Source organism: Amblyomma americanum, chromosome 1 (genome assembly GCF_052857255.1).
Source record: "Amblyomma americanum isolate KBUSLIRL-KWMA chromosome 1, ASM5285725v1, whole genome shotgun sequence".
Lineage (NCBI taxonomy): Eukaryota > Metazoa > Arthropoda > Arachnida > Ixodida > Ixodidae > Amblyomma > Amblyomma americanum.
Genome location: NC_135497.1, coordinates 9,032,841 through 9,045,984, shown reverse-complemented (window position 1 = coordinate 9,045,984; position 13,144 = coordinate 9,032,841). Strand labels below are relative to the sequence as shown.

The following is a 13,144-nucleotide window of genomic DNA, read 5'->3' as shown; positions in this document are numbered from 1 at the left end:
TGAAAAGAAAAGAACCTCCTTGCACCCACCTCAAACAAGAAGGCCTGGTCCTCCTGCCTCAGCCTGCAGTAAGTTTCCATCACCTCAGCCAACAGTTGTGACCTTGGGCTTCCACTTGCAGTGTGTGGCTTCAACCTGCAAGAAGGGCATCCTTTCCTGCCTGCCCTTTCCGCACCGAGTTGCACTTACTCTTGCAAAGCTGGACCAAACAGCCTTTGAATGAGAGCAACAAAGACTTTGAGCCGCTTCTGGCACACTGCCTCAGAGTCTTCTTTTTCCGAGCTGATGCCCAACACTGTCCAGTCATAGAACTGCAAACCAGCAAGTGACACCAGCAGTGCAGAATCCAGCAGATAGCAAGGACAATAAGTACAACTCAGAAGACAATGAAAATGCACAAATAACCAACATTTTGCAGGCTATGCATGGTCAACTACTGACTTGCACAGCTGGCAGCCAAACATTTTGCATTAAAAAAAAGAAAAGAAAGACGGCCTCTGCGCACGACGTCATGATCTTGAACTGGAAGAGGTATGTGCACGACGCGACCTTAGCGCACTCAGCAGCGGCACACTCAACGAAGACAGCCTGGCTCCCGGCTACAATCCCAGCTATTGTGGGCGTCGCGCCTATGTGCCCGTGTTGGCAGTCAAGGCCAACAGTCAAGGCGTCATGTGCTTGCTGCATTCTTTCGTTCGCCGCCCTCACCCATGAACGACGGGGCTAAATTGTTTATCAGCGCACAGCTGCGCCGGGGCTCTGCGGTGCAACGCCAGTGACATTTAACGCTGCCTAGGGTGCATAGAGCAGCGCACCGCGGCGACAGCGGTGGCATCGAGGCACCCTGATGCGCGCCCTGATGAGGCACCCTGATGAGTGGGGACAGCTGCGTCGTTTGCTACGGCGTCCAACATATCTGCGCCCACTCTTTTCATCGCGCTTCGGGAGCACACACTGGACTGGGGCCGAACGCGCTTCCTTGAAAGTAAGTTGTTTTGCTCACGGAGCAAAACTCATCAATATAAATAGAAGGCAGATGACTCAATTGATAATTACTCATAAAAACAGCGCTACGGACACAGGACAGAGAAGAAAAGGACACATACTGCGCTGACTTTCAACTGGTTTTAATGAGACCATGCTTGCTTTTCAAGGAAAACATCAAGCTAGCACGCACGCTTGCACATGGTCAAACAATAATCACACATGTGTCCACGAGAATTTTTAGATGTGACAAGTGCATATACCTGTATTTGTCTCACCATGCGCATGCATGCAAGCTTGATGTTTTGCTTGAAAAGCAAGCATGCTCTTCCCATTAAAACCACTTGAAAGTCAGCGCAGTGTGTCCGTTTCTTCTCTGTCATGTGTCCGTAGAGCTGTTTTATGAGTAACTCTCAAAACCAAATCGCCCGATCTGCCGTTCTTCCTCAATTCAAGAGATAAAATGTGCTACTTTTGGTGAAGTCAACGACCTCTGTGGCTACCTATTATAAGGCAGTTATTCTTCGGTAGCACACACAAACGATGCTAAAGTGCCCTATTTGACATGCATTTGCAACATCCAATATTATACCATATTTTGCGAAACCTGTTCATGCAAAGTCGGAATTTTATCGGGCACTTAAAAATAACAAATGTGTTATAGGAAACGAAAGGCGCAGTAACTGTTGCTCTCTTTTACGTGGAAACCTCAATCACGCCATGGGCAAAGCAGTAGAGTAGGGAGAGAAAGAAGTGCCGTATCGAAGAGCTTCGGAATAATTTCGACCACCTAGGGATATTTAACGTGCGCTGACACTGCACAGCAAACAACCGCTTTTTGCGTTTTGCCCCCATCGAAATGTTGCCGCTGCAGTAGGGTTTGAACCCGGGTACTTCGGTTTAGTAGTCGAGCGCCTTAACAACTGAGCCATTGTAACGGGACGGCGCTGAACAGCATTTTCTTAACCTGCCAAAAAAAGTTGCTGTAAGTGCAGCCGTTAAAAACTCCCAATCAAATGAACAGTTCCAATCACTGGTCTTAGGACATAGGACTACTAATCGCCACACAGGCAGTAAAAATCAACAGCTCTAAATATTTCCATGCCATTGTATTGGTACTCAAAACCAATTGATGGAATTTTAAACTTGAATAATTTGTCACGCAGCCTTCACACCTTTACCTATTTTCTTCAGAACCTCGGATAAAAGCTACGGTGTAACGATCTCTGATACGGGTTCGCTTTCATATCCATTTTAATCAGTAACAGAGACCTTTGCAGCTTTAGGCAAACAGATTACGAGCAGAGGAGGACTAGAGCATGAATGTCCGGGCGCCGCTGCAACGCATACATGTAATTCATGTGTTCTGATCAGATAGGTTATATTGCACGGTTATATTGCACGTTGGTTATATTGCACGGTGCAGACCCAGATCCGTGGTGCAGGTGCAGCACGGCAGCATTGCCTGCAAACTGGTTCCGTGCACCACAGCGGCATCATGACTGCACCTAGCTCAAATCGGTCAAATGAGGATGGTGGTGCAAGGGTGCTCTAAATTAAGGATTTGAGTGCAGCGCACCATGAACCGGTGCAGGCGGTGCAGTGAACCACTGCTGAATCATATGCAGCTAATGTAACAAAGTACAGGCAGCACGTAGCGTCTGCCTGAGCTCTAGCGTCTGCTATGCGAAGCAAGCCTTCCTAGACGGTTTCTTGCTTTTGCCGCTAGGTGCGGCATGAAATTCTGGAGTCGCGAATAGCAGCGCCGCGGTGCAGCCCCGCAGCCGCTCCTGCCGCCGGAGCCGTGGTCTCTCCACTTTTGCTCACGCCTGTATGTGCCTGGCAGCCTGCAATGGTGCAGACCTGCGTCTGCTGTATGACCGCAGTGCACAGGGCTTGTCATATGATCAGCTGGTACAACACTGCAGTGAGGTTTACAGCAAGCTGCAGATTAGTGATGATGCAGTCAGCAGCACAGAGGAAAGAACTAGGCAACAGTTAATGAGTACACAGTGGTTTGTATACTGGGCTGGCCGTATCACAGCGTCCACATTGCAAGATGTCCGTCATACAAGAAAGGAGGTGCCTGTAATCAGCTTACTGAAGCACATTTGCTACTCCCATGAAAACAAGGCGTCATCACCTGCACTTAGATAGAAGGCAAAATGAACCAAATTCCCTCAGAGAGTACAAAAAGATTGCCAGAAAGCTACACCAAGTACAGTTTAAGGAGGCAGGGCTGCTAGTTTCACGACCACATTTACCTTGGTGCTACTCCCGACATGCTGGTAAAATGCGCCTGCTGTGGTGAGGGCCTAGTCGAAGTGAAATGTCCCTGGAAAGTCGTAGATGGGGGGAAGAGGGTCTTAGAAATAGATTTCCATTAATGAAGTCACAATTATGAAATCTTTAGGAAACATTCCAAATATGTAATTTAATTTTATGTCCATCAAGTCCTTGTGCACTTATGCAATATGTTATGCAACTTTTTGCCAAGAATTTGAAAGAAATTCTGCTGCAGGGAACTAACTTGATAGATTGCATGCCGTTGGTTTCTCTTAACATCAAGCTATGCAATAAGGGTAAAATTATCATCCTGCTTGTTGTAGGAGAGTTATAAGATTTTGAAATCATCACGAATATAAGTTTTTCTTCCCGTTTGTGAAGTGGCAAATTCAAAACCCTGTAAATCAGCTTCTACGATAGGCAGGATAATAATTTTGCCCTTATTGCACAGCTTGATGTCCAGACAGGCCAATGGCATGTGTTCTAGCTAGTTTCCTGCAGCAAAATTTATTGAAAGCTCTTGGCAAAAAGTTAAATAACATTATTATACAACTGCACAAGGACTTGTTTGACATAAAATTGAATTGCATATTTGGAATAAACCTGCAAAAATAAGTTTCTTGAAGATTTCATTATTGTGACTTCATTAACAAAAATTTTTTTTCCTAAGACCAGCTTCCCCCATTAAGTGACCTCCTGTGTGATACAAACAGCGTGTCATTCAATCTGATGGTCCACTTGAGCTGAAAAGTAATGACCGGTGCTATTAATAAGTTCAGGTCTAAATGCCTGTATGGCAGAGAACTTACTGTGACTTAGTGTAGAGGAATAAAAATGGAATTAACGCACAAAAAGTGAAGGCAAATTTTTCTTTTGTTGTACTTTTATTGACAACAGCACAGAAATATTTTTTCAAAGTGCTTCTCCTTGAATTGATAGGCCATTGGTACACAAGGCAGTAGTAATAAAATTGACCTCAGACACTGGATCAGTACGCTGCAGCCTCAACTGCTAACATGCCTCAGGCCACGCAAAACTAAAAGTTGCCGCACAGCAGCAGAGGTAATGACAGTATAGTGTGCTGCATATGCAAAGGACCAGAGAAAGGCAAAATGATTGCCTGTGATGGCTCGAACTGCCCCATTACATGGTTTCATTTTAAATGCGCAAGTATGACAAGAGCACCAAAGAACGACGAATGGTTTCGTCAGTTTTGCAAGTGGTGAGGCCTGCCTCACCTTCGGGAAGTGCAATGAGCATATGCGAGTTATGCACCTTAATAAACACGTACGTGCAAGGGAACTCGTTGTATCTGGCAGTACATTTAGATCAGTGGAACTTGGTGTGACGCTGGCCCATACACCTCTTTCTAGGGAACTGCCACAGCCAAGTTTCAAAAGCACATTATGCCTGAGTGCGTAGTACCCTGGCTTAACTGAGTGCGGAAGTTTCTTAGTGTGCAACTTCCCCATCCAGGTTTAACGTTTGAACCCTACCAGCGGCAAACTGCATGCACCTTATTTTTGTCATGAAAACTGACTGAAAACGACTTTTCTTGATTTTAAGAGCCTACTTTTGGTCAGACAGAAGTCGCACATTCTTTGCCAGGACCATCTTTGACTTCTGAGGGTAAACAGTACAGCAATATAACCTGCAGGTGCGTGGTCACCCTTCCCTCAAACGGTACTAAAGAGTTGCAAAGATTTGTAAGGGCACAACACACACGAGCAATTTTTGTTTGGTTTAGTTTATTGGGGTTTAACGTCCAAAGCGACTGAGGCTATGAAGGACGCCGTAGTGAAGGAATCCGGAAATTTTGACCACTTGGGATTCTTTATCTATTTGGCATTCCCTGCGCTCATTTGCTTTCAGGGCTTCAACAGGGAGAGAGACTCCCTTTCAGTATGGTGAACTTGTTTCTCACTATTCGTCCCACTGTCTCTACACGGAAAGCCTGTTACACGCAGTGGCACAGGCAGGGGCTTAATTGTTTACATTCTTTTTAGGTTGCCCCACCATACTTTTTGTCTCTACACAGAGTGGTGCAGGCAGGGGTCTATTATTTTTCATTCTTTTTAGGTTGCCCCAACCTAATATATGTCTCTACACAGATTCTTACGTTTGCAATCTCTCTTGTCCATTCAATGTCACTGCTAGTCAACTGCCTTTCTTCTTTAGTGAAAGCAAGTGCAGCCAGTGATGCATGACACAAACCCACACTTTCTATTATCAAGAAATCTCTGTCAGCTAACACAACGTCCCCATATCCAAGCAGGTTCCGTACTCCACTTCATCTGTTACGGCCTTGCCACAAGCTCGACCACCAACTGCCTCTGACAAAAACTTAACTGAACCCTGTTGACGTATTCCTAACAGAAATTTCACGATATTATTGTGCCTGTATCCTGACCACGTCTCTGCTCGAGGCAGGTACAAGCTTCGTCGATCAATGAACACTTAAAAGCAGTCCAATATCACACGTACTTTCCGGCCAAAGTTCTCCACAAAGGCCATTTGCATTGTTTTCATAATTTCTTCCCTTTTCAGCCAACGAACCAGTGGCCCAATGCTGTCAAAACATACATCCAGTCACCTCTCCAAATTTTTTGAAGCTGTCGACTGTGCGATGTCAAAGCGATAAGCGAAGTCCTGGAATAGGCAGCCTAGTCACATTGGAAATAACACCATTTCTTGGAACTGGGTCAGTGAATGCTTCCCAAATATGAAATGTGGCCTTTCAACTGATCAAATACACGAAGCAGCATAACTAGGGGTGTGCGAATATTCTAAATTTCGAATACGAATCGAATATGTTTCATATTCGGTTCATATTCGTATTCGAGAAATGATATTCGTGAATTTCCGAATATTCGAAAATTCCCGAATACTCGGCAGCAATCGTATACCGCGCAGACTTTCATAAATTTGTTTGTGGCAAAAGCGCAATATCTGGGCAAATTATCTGAATATAGAGTTTAAAGTTCCAGGAAAACAATATAAAGGTTCTGTTTTTTCTTTCTTCTCCATCGTTTACTGCGTGGACCGATCGCTTTCCGATGCTGCTAGACTTGACCTTGTGCGCAATTCCGCAAGTGGGCTTTCCCACATATCACACATGCTGCGAACGAGATGAGGGACGACCCGCTTCTAACAATTGCAACGCGAAAGCGCGTTTACTTTTTATCCTTCCGTAATATGTTATCTAATTAATGCCCACACCCATGGCGTTCGTTCTGTCACCTTAACTCTCTAAGCGTGACCACCGCCATCTTATGTTGGTCAACTACGCTATGCGGCAAAGCCTACTTGCGGAATTTCGCGTGAGGCTCCCGAAGGGGCGAGTCGAGGTGTCGCAGCAGGGCAAGCGATCCTGTAAAAATCCCGCCTATTGCATAGTGCACTGTAACCATGCACCTCCTAAGTGGGCGTAACGGCAGGCGTGATAACGTTCGGAGGGAGCGTGTCACTAGGTAAATAAAAAAAATAACCTGGCCACGTAGTTTTGGTTTCTGAGGTTCGCCACTCGCCAGTGGCAATGGCAACTGTCGGCCCGTGCATTCGCCAGTAGTCCAATCTCAGCACCGTGCCGCTTTCAGACGCTGACTGACGTGTCGCTGGTCATTTTTTTTTTCCTTTTTAGAAGCAGTCTCGCCATTCCAACGTCAATGTGCGTTCCCATCTCGCTTACGTTCGCGACGTGTTCCAGCACGCCGAAACTCTGTGCTTGTCACGGGATTACAGGTGTTTGCATTGCACTATAGAGCCGCCTCATAAGGCTACCGCATTTTCGGTAGCTTTTTTTTCGTGGCCGCGGGGCATTTTACAAATCGACCTTCGAATTACTCGGGCATTTCTGTCGGTTCCTTGAACTCCGAATTAATGAGGTTTTACTAGCCATCATGTTATTTTTGTTTCCAGTCTTGTCATGTTATGGATTTCATTTTGCCTGACCACATTACAGGTTGGATACTGTTATGCTGTTCAATTAAATAGTAAACATTTCTGCACACATCATGTTTATTTTTTTTTATACGGTGCTCAGGCAGTCTAGTTTTGTTTATTTCAGTTGCAAAGGCCATACACTATTTTGAAAAAAATATGAGCAACGTTTGCTTGTTTATCTTTTCTGAATTTATTCTTTGTGCCGATCAGATATTTGGTATTCGATTCGATACTCGAAGCCATTTTTTCTTCATATTCGTATTCGATTCGTATTCGAAACTTTCAATATTCGCACACCCCTAAGCATAACCAATGTAGGAAATTCCGGAGCAGAAGGCAACCTTTCCAATGCCACTCACCTGGGCTAACTGCCGCACATCTCTTCAGCGATAACAATAAACAGACAAAACAGCTGCTGCCATAGCAAGCCGCTAAGTGCAACGTTTGAACCAGCACCGGACTCAGGTAGTCTACATATGACACGTAGGTTTTCTTTATTCTCCCTTTCGAGAGCTTCAGCAAGTGCCATTTCAACACTGGTCCTAGAATGCGATTAAACGACGCTATGATCTCGACAAAGTCACGCAGTGTTATTTCCCAGATTATCTTAAATTTCCCACATTGCACGTCGAACAAAACCTGTAAAGGCAGCAAATACCACACCACCCAAAGCCACTCTGGTCGAGAAGGAGGTGCGCACTTGAATGCAAATTTTAAAACAAAAAGCAAAATGACTTTAGCTCACCACATGCAGTGAATGTAAATTTCATTTGAAGCTCGACGAAAATGTCTATGCATGCGCTTGTGAGGCTCTCGCAAAGCCACGAGAGCAAAAAGAGAGCATTCTTGCATACATTACCAGTGGAGCGAGATTTCGACTCATGTCACAAATGTCTCTTTCATCAAGCAGAATTAAGCTTTATAAGCTCGCTTTGTGCTCGCCAAATATGCATTGCAAAGAGAGAGATCACATTTGCCCACACATTCAAAGTAACAGTACAGTAACTTCCACGTCCCCCGGACTGAAGTGGCTTGGAAAAAAACAGATAGCACATCACAAAAAGAGGGATAATAAGGGCTGGCTGGTACATGTTGACAATAAATGATGTACGTAACAGCGTTTTTTTTTTTTTTTTGCGTGAAAAAGCTGCTTCGCGTCGTGCTACTTCTTGCACCAGCACTTTGGTATGCTGTATACGCCTGGAAGTTGAGAACTGTAGACGATTATTCTCTCTACCTCGCGCTTCCTCAGTCATATTTAGTCAGCCAACGTAGCCGCCCGCCGTGGCCGCGCTGTTTCTTGCTGCCGCTATATGAGCGAGGAAGCCGATGCAGCGCTCCGCGTGACGATTCCATCCGCAGAACACGCTGAAAAAATGTCGAACTACTCTTGGGTCATCAACAAGAATGTTCCTAACCACAAGCGACGCTGTCTTCGAAACCTACTCACGTATTCAAATCTTTCAAAGGCAGCGTCGCTTGGAGCCATGTAGGCTTGCTGCGTTTTTGCCTATACCCCGAGTCGCTGCCGACTGCAGTACCGCCTTTATTTACAAACATGACGCTTGTCAATATGGTGCAATTACACAACATACACTGCATTTCGTGAGGGAGTAAAAGAACCCAACAAAAGCCCAGAGTTGAAAACGCAGCTTGTTTCACTTACCTCAGTAAACACGCATAACGTTTGGTCCTTGCAGTATATACAGCTGTAGGCATTTCGCATTCGCTCTTTCATCACTCGGTGGGTTGCCACCAGAGGGGAAAACAACTGGACAAGCACGTCATTGGTGATCCTTTCCGATGGATGTGCGGCCTGGAAAGAAACGGCCATAGCGTGACCCCAAATGAACTCCCTGTTGACAGTAACACACCATTTTAGCATCAAGACGGGAGCCTCTAAAGAAAGAAATGTCAGAGGAAAGATATCTTCAAGTAGAATACGGGTTTTACGCGCCGTTTCCACGCCTTTTCTAACGCTTTGTGAAGCAGCTGCCATTCCTATCTGAACTTGAGCTACGCGGTAAAGATATGTTACAAACAAATCAACTTTCACATCAGCGGTTCATGCAACACTTGGTCTGTGTCAGAACAAGGACTGCTTTAGTTGACGATGCACGCCACTTGAAGTGCCCGCTGACAATTCGGCGATATAGCGTGAACGCGTACTTGCTCAGACGCTCCCTCGGGGATAAGGCCGTTGCGTGCAGAAGCTTCTGTCAGATGCTTCAAGAGATCCTCGTCCATTTGCTTGTAAACAACATCGTTCAAGGTATCGAACATCAGAAACCCCTTCATAGTTACACTTTTAAGATTTTACTCGCTTCGGCATTAATTCAGACAAACGACGAGAGCTGCTACGCGGCTGTTGCTCTTATTGGATGGATGGTCCAGGATGGATGACAATGGCTTTACCCTTTGTATCGGGCGGCAGCTTGCGCCACCTAGCCTACGATTTCCCCCTTGTTATTAATTTTTTTAGAGCGAGAGCTCTGCTACTCCCGTTCTTCAAGGTCGTCTCGGTACAAAACCTAAAGCTATTATACCAACTCAAGAGCGAAAGCGGTGGTAGCACTCCCACGCAATTCCTCTCCACTTTTTTTTGTATATGCAAGGGTTGGTGGCGTGTTGCGATCTGCCGCGCTAGTCCGCGCATGCGCGCTCCCAGCGGCGCTAGATATCACCGCACGCTATCACGTGGCATAGTAACAAAAAAAAACGCCATTTTGAAGTGACGTCATTGCAAACCACGTGACATGGGGATCACTTTTCTCCTGTTAGCCCTACGCGCCGGCGGCGGCGCGCCGATGCCTCAGCGCACACCTCTACCTTTCTACTAGAACCGTTTCAATTAAGTCACGAGAGCAATCGTACAAGAATCCAAAAGACAAATCAAGGCGGGGGACTTCATAACAAGGATCAGACCAGGATCCAACATCGGACTACTGATCCGGAGTTCCCGGGTTCGAACCCGACCGCGGCGGCTGCGTTTTTATGGAGGAAAAACGCTAAGGCGCCCGTGTGCTGTGCGATGTCAGTGCACGTTAAAGATCCCCAGGTGGTCGAAATTATTCCGGAGCCCTCCACTACGGACCTATTTGTTCCTCTCTTCTTTCACTCCCTCCTTTATCCCTTCCTTTACGGCGCTGTTCAGGTGTCCAACGATATTTGAGACAGATACTGCGCCATTTCCTTTCCACCAAAAACCAATTATTATTATTAATGGCAAGCGTTCCGGACGAAGAGAAGGCCAAGATAATCGCGAAAATCCATGGAGAAGCTGTAATTTGGCGAATAGGGCTACGAAGTACTCCCGTACGCAGCCACAGGAGGAGACTAAAAAAGAGCCGTGATCTACGGAATTCTGGCCGGAATAACGATGGAAGAGTTACTACGAGTAAGAACACAAGGGGTAACCATCATGTCGGCACAAGCCCTGGGGAAGCCAAAGACGGCGCTCTTAGTCTTTGACGGACCCATCGCGCCAAAATGGGTGATATATGAAGGCGTCGAGCTCCGGACGCACCCATAATGACCAACCAGGCAGGTCTGCTACAAATGCGGAGAACTTGGGCACCACTCGGAAGTATGTCCCATGCCCAAGACCAAGGCCTGCAGAACTTGCAGACAGAATAACCCGGAGGAGCAGCACGAATGCACAGCCAAGTGCCTGACCTGCGGCGGGGACCACGTCGCAGGAACGAGATAGTGCACCATGAAACTCAAGAAGCTAGAAGAGCTGCGAGGCCGCAGCGAAGAAAAGAAAGGAGCGAGGAACAGATGCCGAAGTCAAGGCCGAGGACGACCGGGGCAAGGGAAAGGCGATTCCGGAGGAGATCAAGGCAAGCAGCCTGGGGGTCAGCACGGTAGAAGCAAGTCAGATGCCGAAGTCAAGGCCGAGGACGACCGGGGCAAGGGAAAGGCGATTCCGGAGGAGATCAAGGCAAGCAGCCTGGGGGTCAGCACGGTAGAAGCAAGTCAGATGCCGAAGTCAAGGCCGAGGACGACCGGGGCAAGGGAAAGGCGGTTCCGGAGGAGATCAAGGCAAGCAGCCTGGGGGTCAGCACGGTAGAAGCAAGTCAGATTCCGAAGTCAAGGCCGAGGACGACCGGGGCAAGGGAAAGGCGATTCCGGAGGAGATCAAGGCAAGCAGCCTGGGGGTCAGCACGGTAGAAGCAAGTCCAGGACCAGGAGCCAGAGCAGGGGCAGGGACGAGTCCTTCCCATCATTGGAGGCCAAGGTACCGGAGGCGCAGGTGGGCCAGGCAGAAACGAAGAACAGCAAAGAAAAGGTGAGCTAGGAAGCGGGACCTCCTAAAACACTGCAGCCCTACACGGCTAAAATTAAAGAGATACAGGCGAGAAATTCGAGAAAGAGAATAGGCGGCTCAGGGAACAAATTAAACAAGCCAATGAGCAAAACAGGCTGCTCCAAGATCCAATACACTGTAGCGCAGCAAAAGACGAGGACACAGGATACTAGAGACGAACACCGAGAGACGAACCGCTTGACGACCCCTTTATGGTTAAGAAATCTGACGAAATTTTAGACTTTGTTCGGTCGCGCTCTGATAACAGCATGGTTGCATTTTCAGTGGATGTTAAGGATATATATTACTCGCTACCAAACGACAAGGTGCTGTGCTGTGTAGAGGAGTGCATAGATGAGTACGGGTGTGTTGCTTTCCAGAATGCGGCGGGTGTGTCGGCAAGCAGTTTTTTTTAGAAATTTTAGCTATTTACTTGCAGTCAACGTTCATTAACTGGGAAGGAAAACCCTACCTTCAGAAAGATGGGATATGCATCGGGTCGTGCATAGCGCCAATTCTGAGTAATCTGTTTTAACAAAACTTGACAAGGCTGTTTCCAGCCACCTTGACAGCTTGGACGTAATCAAGGTCTTTAGATTTGTTGAGGACTTCGTTATTCTTGTTAAGTGTGACCAAGGCTCACTTGAGTCAAAGGCTCATAGCATTTTAACTACCATGACAGAACATTTTAAACCGCTTGTTTTAACATGCGAATTGCCCATCGATAACTCCATTAGATTTTTAGATATTAACTTCACCTTTCACGCTCATCACATATGCTGGGCCTACCAGCCGCGAAGCAACAAGCCGATGCTGCCATATCACTCCGCTCATTCAAAACTGATAAAAAGAGGTATTGTCAATTTATTTTTTCGAAATGCTCTCCAGAAATCTTGTCCGCACATGATGACCGATAGTTTTCAAGAGCAGTCCAAGAGGCTTACTAATGCCGGATACCCCTCCCATGTTCAAGTTTCTGTTGCAGAAAAACTTGTTAAGAGAATGAAACCAGAAAATCAATGTAATCCAAACCCAGTTCCTCGTGAACGGAAAAACCTTGTTGTATTACCTTATCTACACAAGATTTCCCACAATTTAAAAAGAATTGGTCAACGAGCGAATGCGACCGTCGTGTTCTCGGCGCCGAAAAAACTTTCAACGTTGTGCAAACTGGGAAAAACCAACACCAACAAAGCGCGCGGATGCGCAACTAGGCACCAGAATCCCTACGTCACGTGCGATGAAGGTGTTGTATATCAAATTCCCTTGTCATGCGGGAAACACTATATCGGCCAGACGGGGAGATGTCTGAACGAGCGCCTAATGGAAAACGCTCGCAACGTCAGAAACGGGCAAGGCGGATCGCTGGTTGACCACATTCTCGCATGCAAGTCAAAACCCTGTAAGCCTTTCTTTGATAAAAGTCTTGTAATAGGAAAAAGTAGAGAAAGATTAACGCGCGAAATCATTGAAGCCGAAAAGATAAATAGGTCAGGATGCTCGTGTGTAAGCACACCTTCCATTCTCCTCTCAGATAAAGAGCTCGTTTTTCTAAGAAATCGATACTGTTCGCACGTGTGATTACTGTTTTCTGGTGTATAAATGTGATGCTTCAGGAGATTA

At 46.4% G+C, this 13,144-nt stretch overlaps 1 protein-coding gene across 2 annotated transcripts in view; it reads right to left on the bottom strand.

Annotated features, from left to right (window-relative positions):
• Window positions 1-9,609, bottom strand: part of HPS1 (Hermansky-Pudlak syndrome 1 protein) — a 66,494-nt gene extending 56,885 nt beyond the window's left edge. For both annotated transcript variants that reach the window (XM_077642607.1, XM_077642610.1), the window contains exons 1-4: window positions 9,382-9,609; window positions 8,879-9,028; window positions 190-311; window positions 30-135 (exon numbers count right to left, since the gene is read on the bottom strand). In XM_077642607.1, the coding sequence (XP_077498733.1) occupies window positions 30-135; window positions 190-311; window positions 8,879-9,028; window positions 9,382-9,510 (507 nt within the window). In that variant the 5' untranslated portion in view covers window positions 9,511-9,609. The remainder of the gene's footprint in view (window positions 1-29; window positions 136-189; window positions 312-8,878; window positions 9,029-9,381) is intronic.
• Window positions 9,610-13,144: the final 3,535 nt, after the last annotated feature.